The following is a 13,032-nucleotide window of genomic DNA, read 5'->3' as shown; positions in this document are numbered from 1 at the left end:
TAACACAACATTGTAAATTAACTACACTCCAGTAAAAGAAATGAGAACTTTATCCTCGTATAAGAATGCAGTTGATAGTTATATACTGGTTTTTTAAATCAAATTTATTGTCGTATCATTTACACGTGAATAAAGTTTCTGTAAGCAAACAAACAAAAAGAAATGAAAGTCCTGGGCTTCCCTGGTGGCGCAGCGGTTGAGAGTCCGCCTGCCGATGCAGGGGACGCGGGTTCGTGCCCCGGTCCGGGAGGATCCCACATGCCGCGGAGCGGCTGGGCCCGTGAGCCATGGCCGCTGAGCCTGCGCGTCCGGAGCCTGTGCTCCGCAACGGGAGAGGCCACAATAGTGAGAGGCCCGCGTACCACAAAAAAAAAAAAAAGAAAGAAATGAAAGTCCTATCTAGGAAGGCATAAAGACAAGAAACTCTAGATGCTGACCCAGAAAGATTCGAGAGGTAAAGCTCAGTCCCCACCTACACAAGCAGAACAGCCGAAAAGAGTGTTTTTAAAAGGGAGCTCTCAACTTCTGCATGCAGACCCACACCCCAGTCCCACCGCTTCCCCACTGCACAGCTTCAGGCAGGTAACCCCTAAGCTCTCTGAGTCTCAGTTTCCACATTCATAAAATAGGCATGAATACTTTGTACAGTGCCCGTGATGATACAATGAGAGATACAACTGGAGCCTGGCACAGTATACATAATTATTAAAAAGCATGAATTCATAGCATCGATTGCATATATCTGGAGAAAACTATAATTCAAAAAGATACATGCACCCCAATGTTCATTGCAGCACTATTTACAATAGCCAGGACATGGAAGACGAACAGATGAAGAAGGTGTGGTACATATATAAAATGGAATATTACTCAGCCATAAAAAAGAATGAAATAATGCCATTTGCAGCAACACGGATGGACCTAGAGATGATCATACTAAGTGAAGTCAGTCAGACAGAGAAAGACAAGTATCATATCACTTATATGTGGAACCCGAAAAAATGGTACAAATGAACTTATTTACAAAACAGAGACAGAGTCACAGATGTAGAAAACAAACTTATGGTTACCAGGGGGGAAAGGGGAGGTGATAAACTGGGAGATTGGGATTGACATATACACGCTACTGTATATAAAATATTAATAGATAACTAATAAGGACCTACTGTATAGCACAGGGAACTCTTCTCAATACTCTGTAATGGCCTATATGGGAAAAGAATCTAAAAAAGAGTGGATATATGTATATGTATAACTGATTCACTTTGTTGTACAGCAGAAACTAACACAACATTGTAAATCAACTATACTCCAATAAAAAATTTGTTAAATAGTATCAATTAACACATAATAGTATGAAAAATAGCATCAATTATAGTAAATAATAGTATCAATTAACACTTTCTGAACATCTACAGGGTGCCAGGCACCCTTCTAATTGCTTTACATGAAGCAACTAATTCACTAAATAATGCTGGTGATGATGGAGGGGATGTTTCATTTCCTTCTATCTCCCTGACACACAGTGAATGAGTCAGTGATGCCTGCCTCCATAGATTAGAATCTAGCCCCTCTTCTAAGCGTTGCATCCCCCTTTTTTCAACACTATATCAGGAGTTCTTAAATGCTCACAGGAGCCAGATAAGTGAGTGCAATGGGCCAGGTGTGGGACAATAGGGTGTAGTGGGGACTGGGGTGAACTAAGCGATGCATGATCCATCTAAAGGGGAAAGCCACTCCCTAACTACAGCCAACTGTTGCCAAGTTACCAAATCTTCAACACTTTCCAAGTAAATGACACTTGAGATCTCCCTATTATTAGAGGTTGGCAAATCTTTTAAATATTTTAAGGGTTGCCATATGAGCTTTAAAAGGAAAAAAAAAAAAAAAACAGCATACATCTGTGACCTAGATTTGCTATGACCACCAGTTTGCAAACTCTAGGCTAGATGTTCTTCCTTTGGGACAGTCCCAAGGCCCCACAACCAAAGGCCCTGTGGCTACTATTTCCTGGAGACTGACAATTCACGATTTGACCTCTCAAGGCAAAGTCAGTGTTATAGTCCGTTTCAGCTCTAACATTAACTTCTGTGGGAAAGAAAAAACTTGAGGGGTTTCTACTCACCATGAAGATAACACTTCAGGAGCCTCTACACTGTGGATGCTGGAACCTCTTCTGGTCTCAGCAGCCTCTCCCTCCCTAAATTGACCCTCAGTTCTGGCATGACTGAGCCACATGCAGCCTGCAGGGGCGGCAGCTGCCCCCTCCTGTCTTCGAAGGGCACAGGCTCTAGAGCCAGACCAGCCAGGGCACAGGCTCTAGAGCCAGACCACCGGGATTCACACTCACTGCTCCCTAGCTGTGTGACCTTGGGCAAGCTACTTAACCTCTCTGTGCCTCGGAAAAATGGGGATGATAGCCGTACTTGCCTCCTTGAGTTGTTTGTTGTCAGAATTCAGTGAGTTAAGGCATGTAAACAACTTAGAATGTGGCCTGGACCATTCTACGTCCTCAGTCAGTTACCTGGTACTGTTTATGACATTCCCCCGGCCTGAAATGCCTTTCCCAGCCAGGCTCCCAGACTTCCCCGACCACCAGGCCACCTGCTCTCCCTTTCCTCAAACTTCTCACCCAACAACATTCTCTCTACATCAGGGATGGCAAATAAGTTCAGTCTTAAGTGTCATACTCTCTACCTCACATGAATTGGTAGGGGCTGCCTGGAGTTCTGAGCTCAGTGCAGTAGATTAGTAATGTCTGCCACAGCAGAGGGAGTGCTGAGGTGCTGCAATTGACTGGTCGTGTCCGCCTTGGGAGAGGGAAGGGCAGGAAAGCAGAAACCATCCCTTGGCCATCCTTGGTCTATAGTGAGCAGCTTGCACTGCCTTGCATTGGAAGAATCTCTGCAGAGCAAGAACTGGGTTTTAGACCACCCCAGCCCCACCAGTGGAGTGACTAGCACAGGGCTGGGTCCACACCAATTTCTGAATCAGTTTTACCACCAAGACTAACTCAAGGGGCTCCGAATAGGAAGCCCGCTTCCTGCGGGCTACTAAACCCACCTGGGATCTGCCAGAGCCTCGGGATCCTGTTGCCAGGCTCTGAACAAGCGCACCTCCAAACAGACGTGATCTGGTACATCGGCCTCCGTCAGAATCAGAAGGACCATACTGGACTCACGATTAAATCTTATTTTTCCTCACCTGCACCCAGCAAAACAAAGCCCCACGTGCATTGCAGTTTATATGTCTACCAGCTCGGCGTCTGAGGACCAGGAAACACCAGAGCCTAAATTCAGTGGAGACCCCTCACGTGCCAGGCACTATTCTAAGAACTCTGTTAACTTGTGTAATCCTCACAACAACCCTGGGAGATAGATCCCATCATTATCCCCATCCTACCAAAGAGGAAGCTGAGGCCCAGAGAGGTTAGGTGACTTGCCCCAGGACACACAGCCGGTACGCAGCAGAGCTACTGCTGCTTCCTACTGACACCCAGGAACCTATGTGAGCAAAGTAAGCTAGAGACAGGTTTGTCCCCTTAGCGCAGAGAAGTTCCTCACTTTCTGCAATCCTCAAACCAAGTCTTTGTCATACAGATAGAGACAGCTGCTTTGCTTTGACAAAGGATTCTTTACTGAGGAAAAGCTGCGAGGTGGGAAACACTGTCTCAGAAAGCTCCTTCGTGGAGTTAGAAATTGGAATTCATTTACAAGGTGTCCACTTCCGGGCATTATGGGATTCTGCCTGGCACATCAAGGGGGCAGTAAGAGGTCCAGACTATCACGTGAGAGCCTGAAGGGGACAAACTTGGACCTCACAGCCCGAATTGCTGCTCTCAACGCAGAGGTTTTAATCCTGGCTTCACACCAGAACTATACTTAGGGGGTGCTTAGAACACAGGGATGCCCAGGGCCCACCCCCAAATACTCTGCTTTACGGTGTCTGGTGTGTTGTTTTGCTGGGTCTTATTTTATGTTTGTAAGTTTCCTCACGATGCTGGATCCTCAGCGAAGCATCAACAGCCACTCGACAGACTAACAGCTCGCGGACGATCAAGAGTTGGTTTCCATCCCACCCAACCCCCCAAAGCCTCTCACCTGAGAGCGAAGTGGTCCGCCACAGAGCCACTGGCCAGAGAGACCAAAAAGGTGGCGGTGTCCCCTTCCCGGACGAGGTTCAGAGGTACGGAGAGAACGACGTTCTCATCCAGGCTCAGCAGGGACCACTTGAGATCGTCCTGGGTCGGGTAGACCACGACACTCCCGATCCTCTCCCGGGCAGCTGGCGCCGGCGGGGGGCTGTCCTGGCCCGAGTGTATGTTGTTCTCCCACTTGCTGTCCTCCTCCAGGGGACACTGGCCGGCCTGGTCGGCCGGGTACAGCGTGAAGAAGAGCTCCATGGCCGTGCCGCCCAGCAGGGCTGGGATCTCCTCCTCGGGCTCCAGGTCCAGCCCAGAGCTGAACCACTCGGGCAGCACCTCCAGCTCAGCCACACACAGCCCAGGGGTCCCTTGCAGCCGACAGCTGGCCGCCACTTCCCTGGCCTCCGGGAAAGCAAACATCTTGACGCAGGGGAGCTGTTCCGCTGGGTCGCCGTCGGCCCAGCCCATCCCGGTGATGTAGAACAAGGTCTGCACTTTGGGTCTGTTGGAGTAGATGGAGCTACCGAGGATGTGGGCTTTCAACTTCCAGTTGAAGGGAAACTGGCCCATGTTGCCAAAGGGTGCAGATGTCAGCATGAACTCCCGGGGGACCGTCTTCTCGACTGAAAATGGCCCATAGCTGGCATTGACCATCGGGGGGCTCCTGGCTCGGTAGATAAAGAACGACTCCACCCGGGCCTGCAGACTGCAGTTCCGAGTGACGTCCTGGTTGGCCTCTTTAAGGAAGAAGGACTCCTCTGCGTTAGAGACGTGGAAGCTCGTGGGAAGGTAAGCAGGGAGCGAGGAAAACCTCTGCAGGCTGTCCACGATGGCGCGGCTCTCCGTCACTGCACGAGAAACGGAAGCAGGGGAAGAGTGAGAGCCGAGTCCGGAGAGGTAATGAAATTAACGCAGGGCCGCCTCCACCCATCCACACAACACACCGCCCACCCGAATCCTGGGTCTCCTCGCGGTGAAAGTCCTGTCATTACATAAAGTGTGCTCCGAAATAACCGGGGCAAGGGTGGGAAGGAGCCCCGTGTACCACTGATCCAATCGTCCTGTGACTGAATTACGCCCCCGCCCCCGGAGGGAAAACGTCGCACCCTCTTTTGCTCTTGCAAAGCCCCGAACTCAGAGGATCGTGGTCATCTCTGTTGTAATCACCCCCCAGAGAGTAGGCTGCACACCTACCAAGCCCACCATACAACCAGGCATTGGACCATTGTATATGACGTGTTAATACTTGATTACTTTGATATTTATGCTTCTTCCCATCCCCCCTAGATGTGGTGTCCACGTGGATGTTTAGACATCGCCTAATTCTTTCTGAAGTGAGGTGAAGCGATGGCTCAGCATTCCCACTTCTAGAAATCTCTCCTTCCGAAACACGAGTGAGAATTCATAAAGATCTGTTTATCTACAAGGATATCCACTGCAGCATCCTTCTGAATTGCAGACACACTTATTTTACGTGCTGGAGCCAGAAGCCTGGATTTGAATCCTGGCTCTGCCACTTCCTAACTGAGCAACCTTGGGCAAGTTACTTAACCTCTCTGTGCCTCAAATGTCCTCATATAAAGTAGGATATAAATATAAATGATTGTAAGGATTAACGAGTTAATAAATATGAAGTGCTTAGAACAGTGCTGACACACATAAATGCTCAATCTTTACCTGCTATCATTATAATATTATTTACTAGTTTAAGGCATTCCAAAGGTTTATTATATTAAGAGGAGACCAGATAAACTATACACTTTTACTATGGGGTAACAGGCAGCTCTGTAAGAAAAATGAAGCAGAGCTGTATCAGCATGTTTGAAAAAATGTCCACAATCTGTCACTAAGCATAAAAAATTATAAATGTATTACATATGATCCTATCTGGGTAACTTTTTACGATTCTATATGTACATATGTAAATGTACATATATTTATGTTTGGTATCTATAGAATCCAGAAAGGACTTTTGCCTTTTACCAATTACGTTTCTACCTTCTTAAAACTTGTTACGATAATCATGTATTACTTTGTTAATTAAAATACATATAAATATACATAAACATGTATATGTGGACACGCGTATATGTATTATGTGTGTGTGTGTTTCTTTCAGGTGGGGAAACACAAAGAGCAAAGACCCAGGAAGCTTCTTCAAAGTGAAGACAGCCCACCAGGAACCAGGGTTGGCAAATCAGGCCAAGAACAGACAGGAATTCTTCCCTGCCCTGAAATACACCTCTACCCCTGGAGCCTGGCTTCCAACCAGAGCAAGAGGAAATAAACCAGGCAGCAGTGTTTACAGCACAGCATCACCAGAGGATAAAAGGCAAACAAATACTCCATTGACTCGGACTCCTGGTAACATTTTTTCTGCGGCCGTTACAAATTCTGTGAAATACAGTTTTCTGTTGACTTAAATAATTTTGGGCCTTTTCAGGGCTGTCCTTGGTGAGCTTTCCTTTCCTAGTGGATGACAAAATTGTAATTAGGAGATTGTGAAACAGGTACCACCACGAAGGGGCTGACGCATACTTTCTCCAAGAAGGTGTTCAGAAGGCAAGTTCTCTGTGAAACGCTGCACAATCTCACTTACGTGCAGAATCTAAAACAGTCAAATTCGTAGAAGTAGAGAGTAGCATGGTGGCTGCCGGGGGCTGGGGGGAGAGGAAGGGGGGATGTGGGTCAAAGGGTACAAAGTTTCAGCTAAGCAAGATGACCATGTTCTGGAGAGCTAACGTACCGCAATGTGACATAGTTAACAACCCTGTATTGTACATTGTAATTTGCTAAGAGAATGGATTTTAAAATCAATCTTCTCAACGCGCGCGCACACACACACAGAGTGAAAACTAGGTGGAGGTAATGAATATGTTAATTAGCTTGATTATGGTGATCATTTCACAATGTACACATGTATCAAAACATCCAATTGTACACCTGAAACATATACACTTTTTACAGGTCAGTGATATCTCAGTAAAGCTGGGGGGGGAGGCACTTCCCTGGTGGCGCAGTGGTTAAGACTCCGCGCTCCCAATGCAGGGGGCCGGGTGCGACCCCTGGTCGGGGAACTAGATCCCACATGCGCGCCGCAACTAAGAGTTCACGTCCCGCAACTAAGGAGCCCACGTGCCGCAACTAAAGGAGCCTGCCTGGCTCAACTAAGACCCAGTGCAACCAAATAAAATGTGTATGGGGTCAGGGGGGAAGAAAGAAAGAAAGTTCTCAAGTGTCATCAATATGGCCAGTCCTGGTCAGATTAATTACTGGAGGAGAAGCGTTATTCCTTATTCATTTCTCCAATTATCCTCTATCTAAATATATTTACTTACTATATTTCCATCCCTGGTAGGGATATCACAGGGGCAAGACAGATGCGGTTTCCGCCCCAGGGAGCAGGCAAACTTTGGAGAAAGGCACGGCTAACCTACACAAGGCAGCTAACCTACACAAGGCAGCTGCAAAAGTGAACGTTCAGACCCTTCCAAACGCCCGTCCCAATAATTCTCCACCTAGGAATTCATGCGAAGGAAATAAGAGATCATCAGAAAGGAGATTAATGTGCGAGCGTCAACACGAGTATGATTTATAACAGCAACACACAGGAAGCAACCTAAAAACTCATCATGAGGGCAATGATTATAGAAATGATTAAAGTCTTACTCTGCGTGAGATATTAAGCGGTCATCAAAACCACGATTTCAACAAATATGTAGCACCGTGAGAAAATGCTTACGACATCCTAACTGAAAGAACAGACGTCAGATCTTGATTTAAGTTATCCCACATCTGTTTAAAATCTATTTTCAATAGTAGATATTGTATATATGTAATATATATACACCCATAAATATGCATATGATACATTCACTTTCATAATATAGACCTGGGTTTCCTCCAGATTGCATCCCCATAGATCGGGCAGGATTCGGATCAAAGACAGAGGAGGAAGAGAGATGACTTTGAAGGAGCCTCATCCCAAGGAAAGTTTTAGCTGTTGCCGCCACCAAGGGGCAATTTGTATTTTGACAATGTCAAGCAGTGCAGAAACGCCATTCCAGATGAAATTTAAATTATTTTTTGGTTGGTTTATTTCCCCTCTCCAAACCAAGAAGCTAAATTCTTGGTGAATTTACCCATAAATTAATTGGCAACGAGGCAAGTCTGTCTTCCACAGCCTGACGATATCCTTCAGCAGAGATGGGTGGGCATACAGCCGACCAGATTTGGGAAGAAAGAGGTTCAAATTTTACCTTCTCAGAAAATCTAGGCGAAGCCCAAGGCAAGGTTTAAATTCTGACTTATTTACAGATGTGGAAAAGGAAATTAAAATAAATGCAAAGTTTAATATGCTCTGTTTCCACTGTGGACTTGTTCTATTTTTTCATTATCATTTATATCGATATTTTATACCTCTCAAAAATTGATTTACAAGAAATTTAAAGCTGAGCCTTCTCTCTTCTTTATTATGGCCAAAGCCTGCATTTTATCTGAAATGACAGCGTGAAGTTTACAATCCTGTCCCACCGTAACTCAAGCAAAATGCAATACAAATTTTGTCCGAAGGCTTATACGGAAAGCCATAAACATCAGCGGGCAGATCCTCATTCTGTCCTCAAACCAGATGGCCACAAACGATGACACCCAAATTTAGAAGCATTTTATGAAGACGAGAGACTGTCCTTAGACAGACACCCGGGGTCTGAGAAACTAACACCCCTACCTTCAGCCCCCTAATGTCACATAGTGGCACCATTCTTCTTCCCGTTGGCAGGTAGACCGTGTGGCCAGAGTTCTGAATGTGAAATGAGGCCCTATTCAGTCTGCTGATTTCCTAGAGGGCTTTTCACCACCCGACTAAATAAGGTGGGTCCTGAGAGCAGAAAATGAGGACGTTTTGGGCTTCCCCGGTGGCGCAGTGGTTAAGAATCCGCCTGCCGATGCAGGGGACACCGGTTCGAGCCCTGGTCCAGGAAGATTCCACATGCCGCGGAGCGACTAAGCCCGTGCGCCACAACTACTGAAGCCCGCATGCCTAGAGCCCACGGTCCGCAACAAGAGAAGCCACCGCAATGAGAAGCCCGCGCACCACGACAAAGAGTAGCCCCCGCTCGCCGCAACTGGAGAACGCTTGCGCACAGCAACGAAGACCCAGTGCAGCTAAAAATAAATAAATAAATAGAAAATGAGCACATTTTAGGGAGGCCCAGCTGCAAAGGGCTTCTTCGTCACTGCCCCCCTTATGAGCCAAGAAGAAAATCAAGTGCAGGTTCACCAAGAGCACAAGGTGCTCCAGACGGATGCCCTGTGGTTGAAGGATGCTCTGATTGGCAGATGGCTCCGAGGAAGCCCCAAAGAGAACTTCGGGGGGAAACTAACAACTTCCCAGGATGAAGCAACTCCCAGGGCGCTGGGAATCCCGGCAGGGCCTCTGTGAGCCAAAGCGCGTGGATGGACATCACTGCTGTGCTTGGCACGCAAAAAATACTCCTGGGTCGTGCCTTTGTCGGGAGTGGAGGGACCTGTAGCTCCAAGATAATGCAGCCCACAGACTCACAAACCTTTCCGCTGCCATCGCCAGCCCTACCTGGAAGCTGAGTACCAGTCTTGTGGCTCCTGGTCACCCACCTGAGGGTCAAGGCCTGTGACATGTCTGCAGCTGAGTCTCTTCTCACTCCCACAAGACAACACGGACGTGCACAGCCAGGAATAGAAGGCTCTCCTTCCAGTGGGCCAGATGGCCAGGTCTTTGGAAACCATCAGCAAGAGAAAATGCTCACTGGTCTGTCAAAGGGTGGTCCTGAAGAATAGCTGGTAATTTACTGCCACCACCTGGGCACCCCCATGTCCATGGTCATGGTGGCCAGAAGCTACAAGGAGGCCCTTGGAAGCATTCATATCCGTTCAGAACGGTGCAGTGGAAGTTGTTTCTGGGATGAAGGAATGAACTAGGAGTTCATTCACACTCGTGTTTTCCTGTCTGTCTCCACCCTGTTTCTGTGTCTTCCTCTGTGAACTTTTGCACTTGCTGGGAAGCTCATCACCCACCTGTGAGCAGAACAGATTCCTTCCCACCAGGATTTCTCAGCTCAGGAAGGGTTTCTCCAGCCCTGTCCCTGCTCTTCTCTGCATCACAGGAAACTACACTTCCCAAGCTCCTTTGCTCCCTGGCCTCTGGATGCAATGGGATGCTCTGGCAGAAGATGGAGCATGGGAGGTATTTCTCCCCTTGTCGGCCAGCATTTCCTGGCAGAGACGGCGCCTCTTCTCTGATTCCAGCCCTCTTCACGCTCCCCACCGTGCATACAGCTCTCCTAGGCAGTAGTTCTAATATCTACTGGACGGTTCCGGCTTCTGGGTTCTGATAATCCTATTTCCCCACTTTGTCCCTTCAGCCCAACTGGTAGCAGCTTCCTGCTGTTATTAATTTCTGGATTACTTTACCACTCCCAGAAGGTGTTTACCATGCCCGACTTGGTTTCGCAGATCTTCCATCACCCAAGTAACTAATTCCCTTGATTAAATTCCCTCTGTGGAAATAACTAGAGTGGTTTCTCTTTTCTTGGCTAAAGCCTGACAGACACATCCAGTCACTAATCACACCTTCCTATTATATTTCTTCAAGGCCACTGTCACCATATGAAATTAGCCTTTTACTTGTTTACTTATTTTCTATCTAGTCTCTCTGTTAAAATTCAAGCTCATGAGAGCACAGGCTTTGATATCGTTTGTTGCTGAATCTCCAGTACCTAGCAGAAGGAAGTAAACAAGTATGTGCTGAGTGAATGTCCAGCAACTAAGGCTGCCATGCTTTAATGCTTGAGAGAATAAATCTCTCTGTGTTCCTTCTGAGCCTTCCTTTGGCTTCTCCTCAGGGTTGTTAATAGATATCATTAGTATTAACAAATCATTGGCCCATCGCATTATTACTCCATTCATGTCCTCTCAAATATCACATTGCTGTGGTCACTAAGCTGGTTGCTAGGTTTGCCAAGCAAAGAGCTGCACTTCTCACATGGAAGGAAAAAATACCACTTAAAGGAGAAACAGCACTTGTGATGCGTCAACACACCTGGGCATGTGTAACTGCTAAGTCCGTTGGTTATCACAATGGTTGTGAGATGAACAGTTAGTCCCTTTTGGAAAATGGTGAGACTGAGGCACAGAGAAATGAAGCAATTTGAACATGGTCGAAGTTAGGGTTCCAACCAGCTCCGTCCAATTCCAAAGGCTTTCTACTTCTCTGCATGGCCCTAGGGCCAACTGGCCTGGTGGTTCTACCATGAGGCCAAGGCTATATGCAGGTCAGCTGAAGGGGCTGGAACTCAACGCTCACTATTCCAGGTTCATGGACAAAATCCCTACACACCCAGTGAGGCTTTCATCACTCTACCATCACAGGTGACTGTCTCCTATCCCAGGTACCAGCCTGGATTCCCAGGTAGAGCAGGAAAATAGATACAGTTGACCCAGTTGATGGCAAAGCAGCCAGAGATCCATACCTTTAAGGTAACAGTAAATGTGGGAAAGCACTGCTACCTGTAAACCCCAGCACGTGGCCGGGAGCCTCAGGAAGAGTAGCCAATGCAACAAGTCAAACCAAACGTTCTCCGGTTAAGGAGGAGAAGTGCAAGTGGTGAGTTATTCATTAACGACCAGCTGTGGTGGAAGTTACTGCACATCCTCATCCGGTTTGCTCCCACCCTCAACTGCATCCCATCACTGTACCCTGGGGACCAGATCCTTCCACGCCTCTGCATTTGAAACACAAGTCACGGATCACATAACCAAGAAAAGGCAGCAAATACTTAACTACTGAATTCAAAAGCCACCCATACAACAGTAAGACGGGAAAAGTCAGATGAGTTTCTGCCTCTCTCAACCAGATAAAATATACCATGGCTGAGAGAGAAGGAGAGACCATACAGACAAGAGGGCATGAAGCCACCAAGGCCAGCTGGTCCTCAGGCTGGAGGGAGGCTCGCCTTTGTCCCAAGATTCTTCTCAAATTTCAAACTGGGGAGCCCTGTGGGGCCAAACATGGGTTGTTCACAAGGACAGGAAGCAGATAAAAAGCAGACCAGAAGCAGGGGGAAAGCAGGAAGCAGAAGAGCAGACAGGAAGCGGACAGGAAGCGGACAGGAAGCGGACAGGAGAGAGCAGGTCCCTCCTCCCAGCTCCAGCCCTGCAATCTCCTATAGCAGCCCCCCCGCCCACCGCCGTTAGTAGAGACTAACAAGAAACAACTGGCTAAGAGAAATGTGGTTTTCAGATGCTAGCACCCAGCATTAAAGACCAGAGAACAGAAAGATGAGTTTGGAACTAAGAGACGGTAACTTAACAACTGAGATCCCATTTGTCAGAAGAGAACATTGCAGCAGAGAAGCGTTAAGTCTAGTAAATGATGGTTCCAGGTCAGGATTCCAAACAACTGGCTCTATAGTGTACACCCCTAACCACCGCCCTGTAGAGCTTCCCATCGAGCCCGCGGGGGAAAGGAAGAGCTCTTATTCCTTGATCTCCAGGCTGTCCCATAATTCCTTCTTGGTCCAGAGGGAGACAGGGAGACTCTAGAGAAACACAAACTAAAACCCAGAAAGTGAGAGTTTTTAGAGAAGAAGCCAGGAATCCAGAATTGTGTGTCCCCATCAGAGACGGCATGATCGTAGCAGGAACCATGGAGAACTCCCAGGTACTACATCGTAGTTTGTAGAACTATGAGTGGAATAGAGAATACGGGACTGACATGCGGTGTGGAGGAAAAAGATACGGACTTTGGTTTGGACACGCTCGAGTTAAGGTGAAAGGGAGATGATGGGGAGCCAGGTGAAAATATGAATGTGGGATTCGGGAGGAGGTGGACACCAACTTCATCTCCACAC

The 13,032-nt window shown here is 47.4% G+C and overlaps 1 protein-coding gene across 1 annotated transcript in view; it reads right to left on the bottom strand.

Moving 5' to 3' along the window:
* Window positions 1–13,032, bottom strand: part of TMEM132B (transmembrane protein 132B) — a 386,360-nt gene that overhangs the window by 230,041 nt on the left and 143,287 nt on the right. The window contains 1 exon segment of the mRNA XM_032603526.1: window positions 4,101–4,992. Within this exon segment, the coding sequence (XP_032459417.1) occupies window positions 4,101–4,992 (892 nt within the window).

The sequence above is a fragment of the Phocoena sinus genome, chromosome 14 (genome assembly GCF_008692025.1).
Source record: "Phocoena sinus isolate mPhoSin1 chromosome 14, mPhoSin1.pri, whole genome shotgun sequence".
Taxonomy (NCBI): domain Eukaryota; kingdom Metazoa; phylum Chordata; class Mammalia; order Artiodactyla; family Phocoenidae; genus Phocoena; species Phocoena sinus.
Note: the sequence above shows the minus strand (reverse complement) of the source record. Positions and strands in the feature narration are given on the sequence as shown.